Source organism: Perca fluviatilis, chromosome 4, assembly GCF_010015445.1.
Source record: "Perca fluviatilis chromosome 4, GENO_Pfluv_1.0, whole genome shotgun sequence".
NCBI classification, from domain to species: domain Eukaryota; kingdom Metazoa; phylum Chordata; class Actinopteri; order Perciformes; family Percidae; genus Perca; species Perca fluviatilis.
Genome location: NC_053115.1, coordinates 20,501,053 through 20,523,925, shown reverse-complemented (window position 1 = coordinate 20,523,925; position 22,873 = coordinate 20,501,053). Strand labels below are relative to the sequence as shown.

Sequence of the window (22,873 nt, the reverse complement as noted above, 5' to 3'; positions counted from 1 at the left end):
CCTCTGCCTATATTACACTCATAGTGGCCATTTTTTCCCCTGCAGAGTTCTTTTGCTTTTAATACTTCAAGTACATTTAGCTAATAAACTTATTCTGGTACAACCTCTAAATACAATTATGAACCTGAAATGAGCATAATATGAGCACTTTAAGTAAAGAAAAGTAAATCGGCCGATATACAGAAAATATATATATAAAAATATAAATAATGATTGTTTATATTTATCAATTTACAAAATGCAAAGTGAGTGAACAAAATAAAAATCTAAATCACATCAATATTTGGTGTTACTACCCTTTGCCTTCAAACCAGCATCAATTCTTATAGGTAATTGCAAAAAGTCAGGGATTTTGTAGGATTGTAGTCAGGTGTATGATCAACCAATTATAGTTTATAGGTAGTTATTCTGCATCAGCAAGGTCTCTCCCATACAAATATTTCAAAGCAGTGTTTCAAGATGTGCTGTTCAAGCTCTTTTGAAAAAGCACAAAGAAATGGGCAACGTTGAGGATTGGCCAAGGAAACTTAGTGCAGCAGATGAAAAACTCATCAAGGTTATTTCCCTTGAATTCGGAAGATGTCCAGCAGTGCCATCAGCTCAGAACTGGCAGAAACCAGTGGGACCCAGGTACACCCATCTACTGTTCGGAGAAGTCTGGCCAGAAGTGGTCTTCATGGAAGAGTTGCAGCCAAAAAGTCAAAATTTGAAATATTTGGCTGTACCAGGTTGTTTGCCGAAGGGCTGTAGAGTGGTACAATAATGCGTGTCTGCAGGCAACAGTGAAGCATGGTGGAGGTTCCTTACAAGTTTGGGGCTGCATTTCTGCAAATGGAGTTGGAGATTTGGTCAGGATTAATGGTGTCCTCAATGCTGAGAAATATAGGCAGATACTTAACCATCATGCAATACCAGCAGGGAGGCGTATGATTGGCCCCAAATTTATTCTGCAGCAGGACAACTACCCCAAACATACAGCCAAGGTCATTAAGAACTATCTTCAGTGTAAAGAAGAACAAGAAGTCCTGGAAGTGATGGCATGGCCCCCACAGAGCCCTGATCTCAGCATCATCCAGTCTGTCTGGGATAACATGAAGAGACAGAAGGATTTGAGGAAGCCTACATCCACAGAAGATCTGTGGTTAGTTCTCCAATATGTTTGGAATAACCTACCTGCCGAGTTCCTTCAAAAACTTTGTGCAAGTGTACGTAGAAGAATTGATGCTGTCTTGAAGGCAAAGGGTGGTCACACCAGATTTCTCTTCTGTTCATTCACTGCATTTTGTTAATTGATGAAAATAAACTATTAACACTTCCATTTTTGAAAGCATTCTTAGTTTACAGCATTTTTTCATACCTGCCTAAAACCTTTGCACAGTACTGTATGTTTAAAAAATAATAATCCAGAAACGCATAACAAAACATAAACAGATGTATAAAAATACAAACTTAAGATATGAAACTTAAAGTCCTTTGAACAAAAACACAATAACAACAAAAAAATCAAAAAGTGTTGCCGACAGGGGCGTTGTAGAGTGCCATCTGGTGGACAAACTATGCAACGCCAACACTCATAACATGGTTGAAGGGTGTTTTGTCTGTTTTTATTTTATTTTTTAAATATTCATTTATCGGCCATTATAAATGCCAATACCGATAGTTTGGAAAATGCCTAATATCGGCCAATAATATCGGCCCGCTGATATATTGGTCGGGCTCTAATGACAACATCAATTTTGGAGACCAAATAAAGATGTCTGTAGGTGCAATCAATATAAACAGCATTAAAATAGACTATGAGATGATTTTTACCTTTATTGGATAGTTGAAGAGGCAGACTGAAAACAGGGGGGAGAGAGAGAGGGTACATGCAACAGGGGTCATGGCTGTAATGGAACTGACGACATTACGGTAACATGGCATGTTAATGTGTGTTGTGTATTTATGCTTTTATTGGGATTCAATTTAAGATTAAACACTTGTGTCTTGGGTCTGAGATGTCCTGCACATTTCCAGTTAAAAGTGGGCAGCAATCAGTCATACTTCCTGCCTTTCAATCCCCTCACTCTGAAAATACTGTGGTGGTCTTCATGCCAAGCTGCACTGCCGGAAGAACAGCATTAGTACATGTGCAGCGCTGGCACAAAGTGTGGCAAAATGTAACCATTGCCCGCCCACATATCTACCACTGTTAGAGTAATGACAATTGTGTTTCAATGTTTGATTATATTTGTCCTTCGGTAAAGTCTGAATAATAGATTATTACCGCATCATATTTTGTTCCAAATTTTAATGCAGATTGGATGTCGGCAATACAGCTTTTGAGAAAATGTTCTGGGTTTATGCAGGTCTTGAGGAATGTTATTTTTTGTGTTGAGTTGGTTGGTCCAGACCACAGATTTGAGGGGGAGGGCAGAGAAACTTTAGAGGAAATGGGTGTTGAGAACTCCTCCTATATCTAACTCCACATTCCTCATCTGTACCCTTCTCTCAAAGTTTTGGAGCTAAAACGTCTGTGAGGACAAAAAGAGAAAAGAGGGAGGATAACAACAACTGGGTGAAAAAAAATCAAAGACGGTCAAGGGTACAGACTCAAAGGCACTGAAGCTGAAGGGTAAGAACTTCATCTGGGTTATGTTGGAATAAACAGAAATGTCATTCCTGGATTTTCACACAGTTAAGTATGATGTAACTATTGCCACATGAGATGCAGGTCACACCCAAATGTGCAGAGTCCTTCATGATATGATTATGATATTTTATTATTATTACTTATTGTTTATTATAATGTTTATGAGGATGCTTTTCTGTTCTTCCACAGTGCTTACAATTTCAGTGGTTACTTTCATTCGTCTGTGCCAGTTACCTCAAAATGTTACATAAACCAGATGTAGTAGTATGTAATCAAACACTTGCCTCTCTGAATTGTCCACAATTTAATAGCAACAGTGGTTCTCCTCTATGGGCAGAGCTGGATGAGAAAGACAAACATGTGCAAGGCGTAGAATACCCACTCCTGAAAGGGTACTGTACAGTTGTGGAAAGGTAATTTAGGAAAAGGAAATGTCTACATTTAGTAGATTTTCCTTTAGTCCTACATTTAGGCTTGTATAATGAATTGTGAAACCAAGCAGCAGTCTCTCTTTCTGGCCACAGAAACAAATGTAGCAAATGCACAGTTTTGATATTTTAGACTCAACTTTTGATTGGAAAAATGAAATGCATTTGATTTGTGCATTATGCCCTTTCTAGATTTAACCACATATATTATAGTAGAAAAACAGCACACATGTTTTTGAATAATTCCTTATTTAGTTTTTTACTGTACGTAAGTAGGCCACAATGCAAATGTCTGTCTTTATTTATTTTTGTAAGTAGTGTTTTTATAACTATATCTAGGGGAACTTAGACTAAAAAGGAACCAGCCCCAAAAAGTCTTTCTTAATAATGTGATTTCCTCTTTTTGTGTCCTCAAAAATGTCTCTAATGGAAAAAGTGGATCAAATTATTGAGTCATTCATCACTCTTATTCAGAGTTGTTTGTCATTTAATTTATATGCATTAGCTTTTGGTGTGAGTCATTGGGGAATGTGTTTGAATATACTGTATTAAGAAAAGGGAATACGATCATATTTTTTTTATTTATTTTTTTACATTAAACCTGAATGACATATTGTCATCTTTTTATACTAGGTATACAGTTTGTACCCAGATTCATAAAAAGGACACAACAATATGTCAGACCGTTGGGGTTCAGACTGCATGCTTGTTTACAACGGTTACAGGGAGGTGATGTTCTGATCCTCAGAGACTAGACAGGCTCTGAAGACGTTGCATACTTGTGGCCTAATAAATGGGCAGAGATCGTCAGTGCAGATATTGAGATCCATGATAAGGATGCTCAGAGTTTCCTCAAGAGGCAGATAGAGGGTCCACTGTTACAGGCCACTGCCTTCAGAAATCTGCTGGCCATTTTAAATGACATGGACGAAATGGTGTTTCTTTGACTACAGAGCTGGTTGGTTCTATTTGGAACCAGCAATAATAACATTAATGGATTTGTACAGACACCATCCTATAATGAAAAAATAACACAGCAGGGCTGTTTTTATGCAGGATACCAGACTTTTCCCTCATCTCCAAGCAGCCATGGTCTTCCTGCTCATATTTGTAACTGCGCTGCATCTGGTCACCTTGGCCATGCTCGTCGTCGCTACCCTGGAGAAGGTGATTCCCATGTAAACTGATGCCTTAACTTGTGTTGTCTTTCTTCTTACAGTAGATGTCACCGTTAATCCCTGTGTAGTGCGAATAAAACCAAACACAACAATGCTGCACGTCACTGTGGTTTTGTGCACTGTGCCATTCTGAGAAACTGTCTTTGAAATCTGATCCAAAAATATTTCTTTCTTTCTGCAGTCCTGGTGGATATGGGATGATTTAGAAATCACAGACCTATGGTATAACTGCTTCCATGATAATGCCACACAGACCTGGATGTGTGCTGCTACTAATGAAAGCGGTAAATGCAGTATTTCTCTGCGTGCTTGCCTGCATACATGTTGGTATGCATGCTGGTTCATTTATTCACTGGTCATATTTTGCATTGTGTTTTGCTTGTGACTCAGTATTTTACTCTCATTCTCTGACATGCTCTCCCAGACTGGCTGCAGTCTGTCCAGGCCCTCATGGTCCTCTCTGTGGTCTTCTCCTGCATCTCCTTCCTGGTTTTTCTGGGTCAGCTGTTCACCATATCCAAAGGAGGACTCTTCTACTTCACAGGCCTCTGTCAGGCCTTTGCAGGTGTCTTATTCCATAAGCCACATACAATTTTGTCAATGAAAATAAAAACGTGACAACATTTTATGTTTTCACTCTTTCAAGGGACGATCAAAGCTATTATTTGTTATGACAGTAATAACTTAACTGCAATCCTTTTTTTAAATTGGCTTTTTTGTTTTTTATAGTTGTAGAGTAGACCTGTATATCAGGGTGTGACTTGATAAATAAAATCAGCATGGTTTAAATGTCTGCTATTTTCTACTCCATTATGAATCATGCCTGTATACTCATTTCGATGACCATGTGAAAGATGTAGTTTATTTTCAGTCAATCCCACATTCACTGTCGTGCTGCTGCAAATACTTTCTAGAGCGCCAAATGTGTATCAATCCGCAGCTAAAAATAGTCACTAACAAAAGCACTATTTACTACTGTAACATTTGCTAAAACCTACAGTGTACATCTGTTTTAGAAAATTCTGTAGCCTTTTCAAAAAATTAGACAAATAAATGTCTGGCCCATTTAAGATTTACATCTTCAGTAGAAACCAATGGGCTTGAAGCTGACTGCCACAGACAGTTTAGGGAAGCTGGAAAGAAGTGAGAGACGGACTGTTGCATCATTGGCTTTGGTCTTTTTGTGGTATTTGATGACAGAAGAAAAATGCAGAACAATGCGATCTTATCCGTTTGCAAAACATTTGTTACTAAATATTTCCTTCATTAGTCCCTGATGTGTATTTAATATGACTGTGATGAGAATTGGAACTAAAGCTTTTTAATGTGTTACTCTTGCAGGTTTCACAACCTTTGCTGCTTGCCTCATCTTCACCTTCCACAGAAAGGAGATCTTAAGTGACTCCAGAGATCTAAGCAAGGGACGCTTTGGCTACTGTTTCATCCTGGCGTGGCTGTGTGTCCCTCTCCTCTTGGTTAGTGGAGTCCTATACGTCCACCTGCGCAAGAAGCAGTGAGCCAAAAACTGGAAAAACCTCTTAATAAGAGTGTGATGCTCTGCACTTACTTTCCAGTTATCAGTAAGCGCACATGAGGCACGTTGTTGTTACCAGATCAAGAAAACTCAGTCATGCTGTAAGACACGTGTTAGAAAAAGCATTCTGACATAGAAATATAAGGTAAATAAAACTTGTGCTTAATGTATGATTTTGATTACAGTTTTTGATGTATTTTGTATATATCTGTGTTTACGTATTAAAAAATCAATACACCTATTGTTGACGTGACCTTTACTAAAGAGCATTCCTGTAAGGCTAAATCTGCATAAGGCCTGTTTTGTTTTGTATTAAGTGCTTTCTTCGTAACACAGTGCATGTGCAATCCTCACATATAACACAGTGGTTGCAAAAGGGTGCGCCATCTTTGTCATCTAATCACTCTTTGCACCCATTGTTCACTTTGTTAAAGTATGCTAGCACTATTTCTACCGACTAGTAGACAATTGTGATAATGAAATGATAACAAACTGTAGTATTGGGATGCATAACACATTTTTTTTAAAGGTATTTACAAAGAAATAAAACAGAAACTGCTGTGATTGCACCTGACACCTTTAGATGGGAACATACAGTGTCAACAAACCTACTTGTCAGGCTGGACCAGTCCAAAAAAGAAACTGGGAGGTAAAAAGCAGCCTCTTAGATAAAGTACACATGGTAATAGTTTTGCCACACACCTCACATATGTTTAGAAGGTGTATGACCTGGAACTACAATATCATAGACTATGATTTCATTTGATTACTGCAGCTGTGAAGATCAGAGAGCCACAGTAGGATTGGAAGTTTGTGTTTCGAGGCAAACAAATGATCTGTCAGCTGCACAGAATTTCTGGAATCTGAGAACAATGTTGGTAAGAAGGAGTGGAGTAGTTAAGATGACATGCAAGGGTGGGAACATAGGAAGAGCTACAGCTACCGTGAGCTTTTGAGTTATACTTGAGCCTGAGAGATGAGACATGCTGCCCAGGAGGTGAGTTTCACATTGTGTTGATATTTGTGTGTTTTAACTGATTATTTATTTTTTTCAGACACACTGATCACTTTTAATCATTGATTTTTTTTCTTATGTCAACATGAGGTGGGGACAAGGCTGCTGCAGAACATAAAATGTGCTCAGGACTGAACTTGTGAACCCTAAATTGACTTTTCTCAGAAAGGATCATCTTTGACTTCACTTATTCTCAGAGACACACCAGGCTGTGGTCATGTCAAACTCCCAAGAGCAGAGTCTCGATAAGGATGTAGAGTTCCTGCCGGTGAATGAGTCCTCGCCAGAGTTCCTGCATTGTGAGAAGGAGCGTCAAGCAGTCGAGAGACTCCTAAATGCAGGACCAGAGGCCTTTTACAGCTCCATTGGCACAGAGCGCTCCGGCTGCTTCCTGTCTTCTGAAGAACTCAGTCAGATAACCAGCTGGGCTCAGGACTACTGCTTTAATCCGCTACAGGTGCAACGACAGGAGAATGGAGAGGAAGGCAGCTCAGAGATGGAGGACATCTGTTCCACCTACTTCCCTTCCTACTCAGACACACCAGCCCCAAACCTGGAGCTGGGCTGGCCTGAAAAAAGCCCCTGGGTGTCAAAGGGAAGCGTTACAGTCCACACCAGTCCTCCTGCAGAGGGAGAACCTCCTGTCAGACAGATCATCAGACGGCATTTGCAAAAGGCTGGCCAAGTATGCAAATATGATTTTTATGGATGATCACAACACATTTCTTTGTATGGGTAGAGGTGGAGCACATCAGGACTAATTTGAGGGAACTTGTAGTATTATTATTTTCATTTGTTTTAATTTCAGAGAGAAATGTTGCACTGTGTGTTCCACTACGTTTAATTGGTGGCTTTAGTTTAAGATTTTACTTGAAAAATGTAGAATAAACAAAAAAATAAAAGGCACTGCTTTAGTTTAAACTCTTCCACAGTATATAGAGTATTCACACATGACGCAACCTGCAACAGCTACAACATTAAAACAATATATTATAGCACTCTGAAAGAAACTCCTTTTACTTTACAACATTTTGCTGGTAATACTTGATATGATTATTTTCATCTAATCATCAGTGAAATAAAATAAGAAAATAAAGAGTTAAATTTTGTGTAAGCCACTTTGTGAATGATCCTGTCAATTACAGGCTTAGTGACATTTTGTGTACTACGCAGGTAATTGCCATTGTGACAGACCGACTGACAGATGGTGCAATAATTGGTGATTTACACAATGCTGCCTCCCGGGGTGTCCCCGTCTACATCATACTGAACCAAAGATCCAGTCAAGAGAACTTCACACTCAACAGGCTCAGGCATCCGGTGAGTCACCTCACCTCCTGCAAATTAGCACACACCTAGCAGCCAATCATTTGTGTATGTTTGACATTTTTTCCAAAACCAAGCACCACCAGTCTAATAGATTCAACACATTGTGTTATGGGATTCTTTCTAACAAAGGTCACATCTCAATGTAAGTATCATTTAAAAACTTGACACACTGCATACCTACTCTAGAGAGACAGCTTTTACTTTGACATGATTATCTTAGGAGTATAACACAATACATAGCTGGTTAAACTGGTTGCACATCATTCAGTGGTGTCTGTGTTTCTATCGAGGGATGAAATATTATGCCTGATGTTGAAAACGAAATTAAATTGAAAAATTTTCATGAATGCAGTACATGCAATCAATGAACATCGACTCAAAAATGAACAGACCTTAAAACACGGTCTATAATTGTGGGAAAGACTAATTATATTAATTATATAATATTAATTACTGGTGTATGCCATGGCTACTATAACAATATGATGCACATTTTTTAGCCATACTATCTGGGTGTGGCTCTAGAAAGGGCAATGTTGGTTGGTCAGTCGACCACTTTGGTCCAGACTGAAATATCTCAACAACTACTAGATGGATTGAATTTGGTACAGATACTCATTGTGCCCAGAGGAGTGATTTTGGTGATCCCCTGACTTTTCAAAGGCTGCTACCAGCAGGTCAAGGTTTTTACTTATCCAGTAAAATATCTTAAAATCTACAAGATGGATTGGCACAAATGGTACGGACATTCATGGTTCCTCCAGAATCTATCCCAATAACTGTTGTCATGTCTCAACAACTACTGGATTGATTGCCAGTAAACATAGTGCACATTCATGCCCCTCTCAGGATGACTTGTTATAACTTTTCATATACACCAAATACTTTGGTTTATGACTGAATACCTGCAAAACTAATAATACTCCTATCAGCCTCATCTTTACTTTGTGTTTAGTGCTAACTAGCTAATGTTAACATGCTAACATTGTCAGCATTGTCACAGTGAACATGTTAGAATGCTTATGTTATCATTTAGCTCAAAGCACCTCTGCCAAGTACAGCTTCAGCCCCTATCATGGCTGTAGACTCTTGTTTAAACAAACCTTGTGCATGATACAAGATATTACACGCTGTTCACTTTCTGTCACCGATAAACACCAAGTTTCAACCTCGAGTTTCAACTTAAGCTTGTGGTCTGGCAGAACATGCAGGTCCGTGTTCTTGGAGGGAAAACTTTCTGTTCGAGGACGGGAAGAATGGTGGTTGGGGAAATGAAAGACAAGTTCCTCCTGGTGGATTTAGAGACAGTGATTCACGGCAGCTACAGGTGAGCAGTCGTGTCTTTTAACTCCTTTTATGTGGTTTAAACACACTTGAAAGTTATGTAACGTGCTGTCTTTGCAGCCTCACATGGACAGACGCCCACCTGCACCGGCAGTTGATCACTGTTCTAAGCGGCCCAGTTGTTGACTCATTCGATAGGGAGTTCAGGATCCTTTTTGCTGCTTCGCTCCCCATGCCAGACACATGGAGGGTTACAGGTACTCATGTAGGCCTAGATGTGACTCATCAGCTGAAAGACCACTCAGATCTCTGGTTTCAAAGACATCACCATTCGGAGCCTGAGATTGCCAACCCTCCATCCCCACCTGCTGAGTCCCTCCTGGACTGGGAAGCCATGGGGGTTATCCAGAGAAACAGCTGCTTCCCTGACAGTCCTCTTGACCAACACGAGGAAATCATGGCCAAGGAAATGCCACTGCAGAGCAAAATGATATTTGATAAAAATACACCCATTATGGAGGGTTTTACTAACAATGGAAACCAATTTCTGGATAAGAAAAGGTACATGGATTATCTTGACTAAACCGATCTAAATTGTCTTTGGATTAAGCATACAATACATATTCACTTTTCCATTTACACAAATAGAACTTACAACTATAATTTACCTTTCACTGAATCTTACACCAAAATAATGAAAGGAAATGTTTTTTTGAGTAAATTCCCCTTTGTAGCACAGCATAGTTTTAATATTTTGTGCCACAGGTTGTTTGTATGACTTATACTCTATATATCTCTTTTTGTATGTGACAGGGTATATGAAAACACTTTTCCAGTGAGAAACAATGTGCCAGATAAATCAACAACTTTCAAGTGAGTTTTGTTACAGCCAATTTTAACATTATACTGATTAAGACTATTGTCTTTTTGTCTTTTTCTGCTAACAATTTATGCAAATCGTTTCTTGGTTATTTTCATAGCAACACACAACTCTCACCAACAGACCTGAAAGCTCTAGAAACAATGAAGAGGTAACACCCAAAAGATAAAGGAAACCTGGAATAATTTAGTATTAATATGTCATATCTAAAATAAAATGGGTTTTTTTCTCCTGCAGAGTGGAACACATAATAAATAAAGCCAACTTCAAGCAACTCTCGATAGAGAAGAGCACCAATTTAAATGACAGAACGACAACAAGACTTGATGATAAAGCAACAAAACCAACAGACAATATAATCACAATTTCCTCTTCTAAGAGAAAAGAGTGGTCAAAGAGGGAGGCCATTTTGGAAGCAGACAGCAGCATAAATGAAACTATCTTCAATGTGGAGAACACACGATCTTCGAGAGTAAGTAACTTGCCTTTCCAAACACTTGAGTTACTGTAACCTTGAGCTCCTGTGAGTTGAGAAAACCGAGATGCATTTCTGTGCTCACAGAAACCTATCATCCTGAGGGTGCCGCAGTCTGAGAGCTTCAGCTCTCTAAGTGACATTATGAAGAGGATTCAGCCTCAGCAGAGCACTTCAGGACTGCTCAAGAGAGGACCAAAGACCGCTGTGTCAGAACTGAGCCAGTCCATGCTGGAGCTGAGTGTACCCAACACAGATGATGACAGAGGAGCCCCAGTGCCAAGGTTTAAGGCTGCTGTAAGTGTGTGAATTTGTAGTATTTCTCTGTGTATATACTTGTGAAGAAGGAGTGATGGAGAAAGAGAAATTTATTACACAAAGAAGTTTATATCTCACAGAGATTTTACTCTTTAAATCACTGAAGTAAAAGAAGCACTATAATCCTTTACTCAGATTATGCACATGATTTTAATGTTTTTTGTTGCCGTCAATCTCCTGTTTCCTTAGCAGTGTTTCGACCCGGATCATATGACGCCTGCTCTTGCCCTGATGAAGAAGAGGAACGATGAGTTGAAACCTTTATTGTACAGAACTCCAAAAAACTTTCTGCCCAGAGAGAGGCCTCGCAGCTCCAGTTATGCACTCAGTATGGACTGGAGGAGGTCACTGGCAGAGACCGAACAGGAATAAGGAACGAGGAAGAAAATACATGAGCATCATGTTCTGTAATATCATCTTCTGTCACCGAGAAAAGGCAGCTGCCAGGAGCGGATAGTTACAAACTCTGCAGTGTTAATTACCCAAACAAAGCCCAAAACAGGCTGTGAATCTGACAATAAAACCACTGTATACTGTATATAGAATGTATATCAGTGCTACCTGAATTTGATAAGATGTTTCACTGTACATACAGCAAAGCTTTGCTTTAGAATGTTAAAGTACATGAAACTGTTCTGTTAATGCTAGTATCAGCTGTTCTAACCACTGAACCTCACAGAAAAATAAATTATAGATTAAGAACCTTTTGATTAAAAAATGGAATAACTATGATTGTATTAAGCCTTCAGCAAGTGGCAATACATGTACAGTGCATTTGTGTTTGATACAAGTGTGTAAAAGAAAATGCTGATGAATTGACAAAAGATGTAACAAGGATTATTTTGTTCAGTATATGGTTAGGACATACTGGACTTAATACAACAGTATACAGTATATTATGAAAAAGAAGGTGTGAAATAAATGTAATAAATTGTTTTAAAGGTGCCTTGCCACACGTATTTCATTACTTTGTGGTAATGTCTAAAGTTCTACCATGGACTCTGTAACATTTTTTGTGGAAAAAATGCCTTGCTTACCTTGTTTCAAGCCATTCTAGCATGGTAAAGAAAGCCTCCAACTTTGCCAGTTCTCATTAATATTCAACAAGCTAAGCTGCTTGACTCTGATTGGCTAACAGCTAGCCAATGAGAGCCTGGCTATCAGCATCCTTTACCCAGCTCAACTGGGCGAGCTCATGAATAGTAATGAACTCAGGCAACATGATGTCAGACTGACCAGCTTTTGTAATTGGCCTGATTTCTCCGCTTATTTCTTTTGATTGGCTAGAGCTGACAGAGGAGGCAGCAGTTCATTTTCACATTCACGACATAACACAAACATATATTTCAAGAAATTCAAGTAAAAACGGTTTTGTGTGGCAGGGCACCTTTAAAGTAAAACTTTGAGCATGTGCTGACAAGACGTTAAAGGTCCAATGTAGAAAGAGGCAATAGGCCTATAGCTAACAGTGAAGTCTGATGTCCTCAGTATTGTTTCTGGGATTTGGGGGACTTGAAGCACAGTTTACTCTTGTAAAGTGACTGATTGAGTGATTGATGACTGTTAAATGATTGATGACTGTTTTTTCCTCCATAAAATTAATTGATTTACCCATGCAATATCCCCAGCAAGGAAACTAAGTGATGCATTTTGTCTGTCTGTAACGGCTGTTTCTACGTGCTTCCCTCTGCTGATTTGACAGAGAATCATTTATACAATGTGTATACACATTATTCACAATCACAATCACACATTAAAAATTATTTTCTTGCAGAGCGCTACATATACATATTTAGCGCTCTGCAAGAAAATAATTTTTTTGTGTGTGTGTGTGTGTGTGCAATTCTTATGTGAGAATTGATTTATGAATCATTGCTCTGATTCATAAATCTATAAATCTTTGATTTTGAATCAGCAGCAACCATGCTCCATAGGATTTTGAGTTTTGAGTCAGAAAAACAGAGAGATTATTTTTTCATTCAACATTTAGAATCGAAAACTTTTTTCGCAGATAAATATGTAATAAATTCCGACGCTTCCAACACTATAAATACAAATATGTTACACACTCCAGTACAGTAGGTGGCGGTATGCACCTTTCATATTGCTTTGCAGACCGCCAATAAAAAAGAAGAAGAAGAAACCACGGAAGCACATGGTAACCAGAGCGAGTGGAAAATGTTTCGCTTCAACTCAATTCAACTGGATGTTTACAGTTTTCTTTTGTTTTAATCTCCAGATATTAGTACTGGCGTTGAAGCGTGTTGCTTGGTTGTCATTCATCTCCTGTTTCGTTTGCTAACGTGTAGCAAACAAGTTTAATCATTTTCCATCATGGTGCGAGCTAAAAGGTAAGTTTGGCTAACGTTAACGTTAAAATTGGTCTCGCATTGCCAGAACTATCCTATCTCTACAAGGCTGAAGTTAACGTTAGCTAAAATCAGAGTTTGCACGTTTGTATGTTTTAATGGGGCTGCTTAAGTTACACTTAACCTCTATGCACTGTTTTATTGTGGTCATTAACAGTTAGGGGGACGTGTTATGGTACCCTTTTAGTTATTGGCTCTGACCCTTACATTTGCATTCAGACCTACTACAGGAAATTAAAAAGATATGCCAGTTATATAAACATCCTCTGAATGTCACAGAGCAGAGATTAAAACGCATATGTCTCCTTTCTTGTATTGCTCAGGGCTGTGAAGATACAAAGGCCAAAGAAGACAGAGCGATATGATGAAGATGACCCTGAAGCCTACAAGAACATGCCTGTCCCTGATAAGGTAAGGACTCCGCAGCAGATGTGTCCTGGCCTGTTTTCTGCAGTGTTGTTGTCTGCCTGTACTTTATCATTCTGAAAAAATAGCAATTATAATCCCCTTAGAATGTGTTTTAATAGCAATGTACCAATCAACTGTTGAACAAGCAGAACATGAACTTGAATTGGAGCGCTAATCTGTTTTACTGTCCAGAATCAGGCTGTGTCAGACTCTCCCGGGGATTTCAACGGTAGTATTTAAATATAAATATCTTCTTTTTTTTTTTTTTAAAGCATTTTTTGTTTGTTGGGATTTAATTTACTAAAGCATAATAGACCGTTCTGTTTAGCACATTGTCAGAAATAACAGGCACATGGGTAGATTTCTGTCAAATAAGGTAACACAGACTCATTGCCTCTACTGTACCCGAAACAGTTCATGTTTACTGTTGTGCGTAGGTTCTGGTACATAATATTGAATCTAAACTAGAGGTGGTGGTAGTAATGTGGAAATGAAGGCCAATAAGTTAAAAGTGACAAATAAAAATAAGATCAGAAATTTGTACCGCTTATCTCTAATGGTGTTTTTCCATTACACGGTACCTGCTCGACTCGCCTCGACTCGGCGCACTGTGCGTCCCTTTTCCATTGCAGATTTTAGTACCGCCTCAGCGTGGCTGGTCGTCATAGCGACTGCCGTGGGCGTGGCTTGGTAGCGTTGCATTTTCCCCCCCGACTCATTTCCTGGTTCTCCTTCTCCGTAAACAACATAAAATCAACAAGATAGTTAACTTTTACTGCTCCAGATTTCCCACCGTGGTCAGAAAGAACAGGGCAGACACTTTGTTTCTCTCACTATATGACTCTAGAGTCACTACTCGCTGCGGAGCTAATCGCCGTCACTCTCTCACTTCTCCCTCGCTCACCAGCTACACACACACACACACACACACACACACACACACACACACACACACACACACACACACACACGGCGACTCAACACACACCAGCGCACAAGTATAAACATCAGGCCACTTGTATGCTACAGAGAAAGCTCTGCGTGGAGCCTCCGGCAGCAAAAAAACACCGCTGGCTAAACTATTTAAAAATGCCGTCTCTCGCTAGCAATGCAGTGATCAGTGACGATTCTTTCCGACCAGTCAGCAGCCTGCAGGTTTTCACGTCACATTTTCGGCTCGCCTCAGCTCGCTTGGAACCTCGACTGAGGAGGTACTAAAAAAAGTACCTGTTAGCAGGTACCAGGTACTTTTTTTTTCGTAATGGAAAACCAAAAAAGTAGAGTAGAGTCGAGGCGAGTAGGTACCATGTAATGGAAAAGCGCCATAATACTGTTACTTTTTTGTAATAACCACAATCGTAAGTCTCATACTTTGATATTGATACAGCAGTTGATTTCCCATCTGTGCATCAAACAAGCCGCTCTCAATCATCAAAAACAACTTGTTGGTCATTGTTTTCAACAGTCAGATTTGAACTTTTCTCCTCTCTTCCTTTCAGAAATCGTCACAGTACTCTAAGGACAACATCGATGAGTTTCATGATGAGAAGATTGCAGTAAGTTTACCTCACTAATGATTCTGTGGTAAGTGTATGTTGCTGGTTTTGTGTCTAACTTTTTTTTGCTGTGGTCTCTTTGCCCCAGAAACTTCTCGCCAGCGGTGTTCAAATGGAGAGCGACCAGGAGGAACTGGATGATGAGGTGATGGCTTAGGTGTTTGGATTTACCTTCAGAAAATGAATCTACTGTAGTTCAAGAACAAATTCAAGCTCAGCTGAATTTCACAGGAGGAAGTGATGGCCCTAGATGATTCGGAGTCAGAGGAGGAGGAGGAGGAGGAGGAGGAGGAAGAAGAAGAAGAAGAGGGGACGGACATGGAGAGTGATTTAGAGGGGAAAAAAGAAGAAGGTAAACATAAAATCATCAGTTTACATCCAGGATTTGGTTAACTGTCATACCCATTTAACTGTAATGTTGTCTTCCTCAGATCTTCCCAATGAAATGGCATGGGGCACCAAGAAGAAGATGTTCTATGACTCTGACTATGTGACCACCAGTAAGCGTCTAATCTCCAGAAATATTATTTAGGCAATTCATGATAGTATTGTTGTCTCTGTGGTTATGCAACTTTTCAATTGTTATTAAAGAGGGGAAATCGCAAGACGAGTTGGAAGCCGAGGAACAAGAGGAAGAAGAAGAGGCCAGAAATATCCAAAAACGCTTAGCTGCAAATCTGAGCGAGGAGGATTATGATTTAAACTTTTTTCAGGTATTTTTCTTATCATAAATGTCTTCTGTACACCTGCAGTTAATTCCACTAGCAAAGATAGAACGTGTGTTTTGTTTGTTTGATGTGCCTAAATGAAGGAATTTGCTGTGGAGGGGAAGGATGAAAACAAGACTGTTGAAAAAAAAGAGAGGATTGTGAAAGACCTGAAGCAGATGTCCCAGAAAGAAAAAATGAAACTTTTGAAGAAGGAGTCACCAGAGCTGCTTGACCTTATTCAGGACTTCAAGGCAAAGGTACAACACAGGCATGCAACCAAAACGCATGTAAAACATCCTCCGATTTTTTTCTTCAGTTTAAATATATTTGCCTAGTTGCCACTGGCCAACATGTAATTGATTATTTTGTATGTGTGCAGCTTAATGAACTAAAGGATGAGCTGCAGCCCCTCGTACAGATGGTCAAGGACGGAAAGATCCCACCAGGGAAGGTCAGCACATTTAGCTTAATTTCTAGCTGTGAATGTGTCACCAGGATGAATTTTAAAGGTTATACTTTATTTTTCTAATAAACAATGTATCGAAAGAATGAATGTGTGGTAGAGCGTGCACCCCTTGTTCCAAGGCCCAGTCCTTACTGCAGCGGCCCATGGTTCGAATCCAACCTGTGGCACTTTGCTGCATGTCCTCCCCCTCTCTCCCCCCTTTCCTGTCTGAAGCTGTCCTATTGATTAAATGCCAAAATGCCCAAAAGAAAGAGGTCGCTTGTTGTGATGGAGACCTACAATCAGTCTTAGAGCATCAGCTAAGCCGCAGAATTGTATTGTATGACATACCAGCTACAGCCTGTTTTATAATCAAAGCAAAGTTATCGTTCCTATAACCTGCTTAACCTGGGGCTCTTTAAGCATTCACATGGAAATCTGCCATGGCTGTGATTAGGTTCAAAATGACTGCAATCAGCTGTTGGATTGATCATTAACTTCCTTTTTGTTTTATGTAATGGCTGTTGTTAGATTTATTAATAAGAGAAATGTGACATTGGATGCTGCATTGTAAGCTTGTTGTGCAGATATGTGCCGGGTAGCACCGAGAAACAAATTAATAATGTCATGTTGCTATGGCAATTTGTTTTTCAAAGGGCGCGGACTACCTCAAGACAAAACAGCAACTGTATCTCAAGTAAGTTGTAATTAAATTATAATTACATATTGCAGAGTCATGTCACAGTCCTTCATTAAATGACTAATGATTCTTTCCTGCCCCAGTTACTGCACAAACATCAGTTTCTACTTGGTGCTGAAAGCAAAACGAATCCCTGTTCATAACCATCCAGTGATTGAAAGACTGCTCACCTACAGAAATGTAAGTCCACACATTGACATTAACACCTGCTGCCAGTGGAAAGCAGGGTTAGTGAATATATTTGTCCTGTGTATGTCAAGAAAACTGCATCTATACTCTTATTTTGGACAGAATCCTGTTTTTAATGCTAATATCGTTTAATAATGGCAGCAATAACTATTTGGGCTGGAGCATTACATTAGTTACAACCCTCTCTTTCAATACCTGTCTGCAGCTCATCAATGAACTACGTTCAGTAGATGCTCGGCTTTCACCTCAGTTTCGCAAACTGTTAGCTGGTGAGGAGAAGGATAAGGCCAGCAGACCAGCTGAGGGAAAGAAAACCAGAGTCTCCAGTAAGAAGGAAAAGGTGAGATTTTAGTTTTTTTAGTTCATTCACAGATATTACTTTGAATCTGTTGCTGTTTTATTATGGAACTTGAATGGTAATGAGTGCACGTTGTTTGCAGGATTCTGGAGAAACTATGCTTGAGGATGAGGAGGACTCGGACTCTGATCTGGACGAGGAAGCGGCTCTGCGTTTCTACAGAGATGTGGAGGAGCGGTCGAAATTGAAGAGAAAGGGCAATGACTCAGAAGCTGAAGAGTAAGTATGATCTGAGTCTTTGAAATGGCAGTTAGGACAAAATCAACTGGGGATCTGATAAATTGTCAATTTGTTGCAGGTTGGTAGAGAATGAAGATGAGGAGGAAGATCCAGATGCTAAAAGAGGAATCACTTACCAGGTACAGTTACAACAATTCGCACACTTAAATATTAGTATTTACAGTCAGATGCTCTTCACCCAGACTAACTTAATATTCATAATTAACAGAACACCGTCAGCTCCGGTGATAATTTCAACATGGCCTAACACACCTGAATTGACAATCTTATACTGGTTTACATTATATAAACAGGATTTCATTTACAATTTAGTCTTACAGCAGCGTAGGGCTGTATGTGAATTATTTTATTCCTACATTTTGGAAGCAGGTTTAAAGCAAGAAAGCATTTGTGAGCTTGAAACGCTGCCCTGGGGGAAACAATGTATTTAATTAAGTATTCTATCAATGTAAAACTGCTCTATGCCTGAATTTAGGCATGGTGAACATCAAGTCCTGTATAAGACAAATCTCAAAGAGGATAAAATGTACTGTATATTGTATATAGTGGTTTGGTTATGTGGGTAAGATAAGATAAGCCTTTGTCTCCTATAGGAGAAATTTGTCTTGGGCCGGGTGCATACAGGGAAGCTACATCAGATCAAGCTTACAAAAAGCTTTCTCCCCCCCAATACATTTTAATGTGGTGTATCTCACACTTCATGCATTCCATGTTAAACTTTGTCATTTCTGAACAGCTTTTCTAATTATTTGCCTCTATCAATTCCACAGATGGCCAAGAACAAGGGGCTCACACCAAAGAGGAAGAAAATTGACCGTAATCCTAGAGTCAAGCACAGAGAGAAGTTCAGACGGGCCAAAATCCGCAGAAAGGGCCAGGTTTGTATTACCCATATGATTGAGACACTTTTTTTTTTTTTTATAATCACACTGCTAAAGTGCATTAAAAGTTTATGGGAAACTATCTGTAGGCTCATCAGTTTAAATCAAGAGTATATGTTGATATGTCAAACATGTTCCCAAGATCAATATTGACACTGTTCATACTCAACAGGTGCGTGAGGTGCGTCGGGAGGACACAAGATACAGTGGAGAGCTGTCTGGTATTCGTGCTGGTGTCAAGAAAAGCATCAAACTTAAGTAACCAAGAGAGAATTCAGAATATGCTGCCAAGTGAAACCATGGGGTTGAAAAATTACCAATTGACTGTACTTGTAAATGTTTATTATAGGTGTGTAGTAAAGCATGCCATTTACTGTTGTAGAAAAAGACATCAAAATATTATTTCTGTTCTAGATCATTGCGCAATGTGAATAAACATTCAATAAACTTTCAATGGTATATTGTCCATGTACAGCGACACCATTATACTAGTGCGTTCCATTTGTTCTCGTAAGTCGGATTTTCCGAGGTCAAAGTCAGAAACGCGCCCGTTGACCTCAGATTTCCGAGCTTGGATATCTGGCAACCACAGAGTACCCTGAGATAAAAATCCAACATGGCTGCTCCGTGTATCAACAGTTGTGAAACCTGTAGTAATATACAGTTATAAGCACTTCTGTGTTATTTGTGTCTCACTAAATCAGTCGTACACGCAGTGCTGTCCATATTCTGTGGACATGTTACACTGTTTGTATGTTATAAACTGGCATTGCTAACCTGGCTAGAGCTAATGAAAACAATGAAAATCCGATTTCTAAATGGAACGCATTCAACTTGGGTGTGACGTCATTCCCAGCTTCCGAGTTCCGAGGTAAATGGAATGCACTGTAAGCTTAGATGCGTTTTTACATTAAAGGACAAGGGAAGGCATGTGTTTATAGTTAATTATTACTCCTAAGGTTTTGCAACCATACAGCATACTGAATATACAGAAACTTGTCAGCAGAACAGGGAAATTAATTTAAGCTAAACTCTGGATCGGGTAAGAGGACCGACAACAACTTATAGCTGTGTCATTCACTCAAGCATGCAGTATAGATCATAACTGTCAACCCGCTTGTTGAGTTATGAACTTGTTGTGTGCCGATGTCAGGTTGCTCACTATCCTCTCCTCTATCTCCACCTCATTCTTCACATCCTCCTCTGTGACTATCAGCTCAGCCTGAGTGTCACGGGTCACCACCACCACATAACCCCGTCTAGAGTCCAGCACGTTGGCCACTACTGCCTGGTGCCTGTAGGTGTCCAGAGCTCGCCGAGCCTTGTCCAGCAGGATGGTTGCATCCGTCTCAAGCTTAAAAGATATGACAAAAGCCTGAGGTGCCCAGTCCTTCACCAGTGGGGACAGTATTTTGGGGACCATGTTCATGCTGAGCTGAAGGGAAGAAAAAAGGATATTCTCATTATACCAAATACCAATGGTTAAGAGTCTACAGCCATGCTAGCAACTCTTTGAGGATGTACTGTGGCACAGCAGTGCTTAGAGCTAAATGCACAGGCTGACATGGCCATCTATTGAGCCATGCTACTTGCATGGCTAATGAAATAAGTCTTGCAAGTACATTTGCTAGAATCTTTTTTTTTTTTTTTAATTTTTTTAACTCACTTGAAGAGGTCCATTGGAAGACTGGATTTTGTGTTCAGGCATCTCAGATGCTGGTATATAGAAATCAGATACAGCTGCAGCCAAGTAAAACATGGCCTTGGATCCTAAGTGCAGAATAAGGAGTTATGAACAATATGATGGATAAGAGCCACGGTTTAAACCTTTGAGTAGTTGTTAATCTGTACCTATTGTGCTGAGTGCCTGTGCTGCTGCTTTGAGTAGATGCAGATATTCTGACAGAGTGCTGAACTCAATGGGCAGAAGTAGTTTGCCTTCTTTCACTTCCTGGTATCGCTTTAGTGCTTTGGCAATGTTAGGAAGCACCTGCTGGTTAACCACCACTTCACCAGAGTTACTGGATGCTCCTTCTCCACCTCTGAACTTCAGTGCATCCAGCATGTTTATGGTTGAGAACATCCGTGTGTAGGGGTAGAGGGAGCGATGCCTGTGTAGGAAGATGACCGCGTAGCCCGAGTCTATGAAATACTCTGCTGAGGAGGCTCCTCGTCTGCCGCTGCTGAAGTTATCGAGAAAGCGAACAGTGCGAGACTCTAGGGGAACTTTGGTGCCTCCTGATGTTATGAGAACCACCCTGCTACCCGCTGCATCATGATGCCTGGCGAAAGCAGCCATCTTCTCTTTGACCTCCTCGACATGGGAGGGAACGGCAAATTCTTCAGCTAACTTCCCATCAATGGAAGATATTCTGGGTTCAGCCATCACCTGATGAGAGAGAGAGAGAGGGCATCATGAGGAAAGAGATTTTAATGTAGCACAGTGATGGACATAAGCAGTCAGAATGTCAGATGTGTGTAATGGGGAACTTTTGCACATTAACATCTGTTTAGGCTGCCTGTTTACCCAGTTATGTCTTTTGTTAGTCTAGAGTGTTAAGTTTGAGAAAATAATTGATGTAATGAGGGATATACGGTAGAAATCAGACACAGCTGCAGTCAAGTAAAACCAGGATACTTCTGGAGTAAACATTTGAGAACAAAGCTTAGGGACCATATTTCTTTTTAACAGAAAGTGCAGGAAACAAATATGGGACATGCAAGACGTGTCTAATAAAAGACTATCGAGCTGCATTATGGGAAGTGTATGACCTTTTGGAGCTTGATCCATATCCGGGACTAAAAGTGTGGATATTTTATATATTTATATAGCCACAGCATCAAATTTGACATATTTTTGTTAATTATATCTCCCACTGTTTACACAACTTTATGGTACCTCACAGTATGCATAGACTACAGTGAGTGAACTTAACAGGTCAACCTCAACCTTAACAGTTTGCGTAATAAAGGTATCTTTGCTGGCGTCTCTTGATAAATGTGTCAAGGACAAAATAATTAATTTTCTGAATTTATCCACAAATGTTAAGTAATCTGACAGGTGAGAAGAACAGGAGCAGGGTGAGTCCTCTTCACTCCTTTGCAAAAAACACATCACGTTACCTGCTATGAGGCAATATTTGCCAATTGCCACCGTGACAACACCATGAATCGAACAAAAACAACGCGTGTTTTTATCACAACACATAAAGATAAAACTGCAAAATGCCCTACTTTAGATTCCGAGGTTGTTGTCATGGATGTATAATAAGAAGGTTGCATAGACAGTATATAAGAAGGAAGGTTGTCAGCTTCACAACAACTTGTACACTTCCTGAAACCACTGAGCTGAATTCTTTGGTCTTAATAAACACTGAAGAAAACCGCCAGCGCCCCCTGTGGCAGTAAACGGTACCACCACCACCACCAATGGTATTTTTGAGTCCGATGAAATAATGTCGTGCGTCAATTACTTTTCTCACTTTCAAATGAGGTGTCAGACTTTATGAACTTTAGCATCATGACCTAATAAAATGCAACATTTCCCCCCTGCAGAGACTGCAAGGATTGAAGAAATTGTCTTAGCCTGTAATTTAATGGGAAAAATAAATACATGTTGCTTTGCTGAGTGTTAAATACTTTTGGAGATAAATTATTGGATGGTGTGAAAAACCTGCACAGAGTTTTATTGGAAATTATGTGGTTTAATAACTTTCCGACTGATTTTATGAAGCTTTTTACCTTTTAGTCTCAGATAAACAGCGTTAGTGATGTCTGTACAAAAACTCCATTTCTGTGTTTCAATCAGTCATTGCTATATGTTTTTATTTAAAATGATTGATATTTTTAACACAGATTTTCAGGATTCATAGCAGTACCCCTGATCAACCCACAAGAGGCGCTGTTGTCCTGCTGAATACACGATCACATCACTTCAGCATAGC

The 22,873-nt window shown here is 39.7% G+C and overlaps 4 protein-coding genes across 6 annotated transcripts in view; 3 read left to right on the top strand and 1 right to left on the bottom strand.

Moving 5' to 3' along the window:
* The window catches only part of emp3a (epithelial membrane protein 3a), a 51,152-nt gene extending 45,138 nt beyond the window's left edge, over nt 1–6,014 (top strand). Inside the window, exons 2-6 of the mRNA XM_039796690.1 lie at nt 2,497–2,614; nt 4,117–4,227; nt 4,420–4,522; nt 4,663–4,803; nt 5,580–6,014. Coding sequence (XP_039652624.1) covers nt 4,150–4,227; nt 4,420–4,522; nt 4,663–4,803; nt 5,580–5,755 — 498 coding nt within the window. The 5' untranslated portion in view covers nt 2,497–2,614; nt 4,117–4,149 and the 3' untranslated portion in view covers nt 5,756–6,014. The remainder of the gene's footprint in view (nt 1–2,496; nt 2,615–4,116; nt 4,228–4,419; nt 4,523–4,662; nt 4,804–5,579) is intronic.
* A 315-nt stretch (nt 6,015–6,329) lies between these two features.
* Nucleotides 6,330–12,207, top strand: fam83e (family with sequence similarity 83 member E). Of its 3 annotated transcripts, none has more exons than XM_039796548.1 (10): nt 6,330–6,769; nt 6,878–7,472; nt 7,961–8,107; nt 9,319–9,443; nt 9,521–9,961; nt 10,214–10,273; nt 10,381–10,431; nt 10,518–10,752; nt 10,843–11,052; nt 11,266–12,207. In XM_039796548.1, exons 2-10 carry the CDS (start codon nt 7,005–7,007, stop codon nt 11,443–11,445), a joined length of 1,917 nt encoding a protein of 638 aa, XP_039652482.1. In that variant the 5' UTR covers nt 6,330–6,769; nt 6,878–7,004; the 3' UTR covers nt 11,446–12,207. The 3 variants fall into 3 exon arrangements, with proteins under 3 accessions (XP_039652482.1, XP_039652479.1, XP_039652481.1); XM_039796545.1 differs by having other exon boundaries at nt 6,332–6,769; nt 11,263–12,207; XM_039796547.1 differs by lacking the exon at nt 6,330–6,769 and having other exon boundaries at nt 6,837–7,472; nt 11,263–12,207.
* Nucleotides 12,208–13,237: 1,030 nt separating this feature from the next.
* Nucleotides 13,238–19,383, top strand: utp3 (UTP3 small subunit processome component). Its single transcript, XM_039798760.1, has 16 exons — nt 13,238–13,424; nt 13,766–13,853; nt 15,350–15,406; nt 15,495–15,551; nt 15,638–15,758; nt 15,838–15,906; nt 15,998–16,119; nt 16,218–16,373; nt 16,496–16,567; nt 17,218–17,258; nt 17,345–17,441; nt 17,656–17,790; nt 17,891–18,027; nt 18,107–18,167; nt 18,819–18,926; nt 19,102–19,383. Exons 1-16 carry the CDS (start codon nt 13,408–13,410, stop codon nt 19,189–19,191), a joined length of 1,428 nt encoding a protein of 475 aa, XP_039654694.1. The 5' UTR covers nt 13,238–13,407; the 3' UTR covers nt 19,192–19,383.
* Nucleotides 19,255–22,297, bottom strand: ppcs (phosphopantothenoylcysteine synthetase). Its single transcript, XM_039798761.1, has 4 exons — nt 22,164–22,297; nt 20,781–21,318; nt 20,596–20,699; nt 19,255–20,364 (listed from the first exon to the last, which is right to left on the bottom strand). Exons 1-4 carry the CDS (start codon nt 22,209–22,211, stop codon nt 20,038–20,040), a joined length of 1,017 nt encoding a protein of 338 aa, XP_039654695.1. The 5' UTR covers nt 22,212–22,297; the 3' UTR covers nt 19,255–20,037.
* Nucleotides 22,298–22,873: the final 576 nt, after the last annotated feature.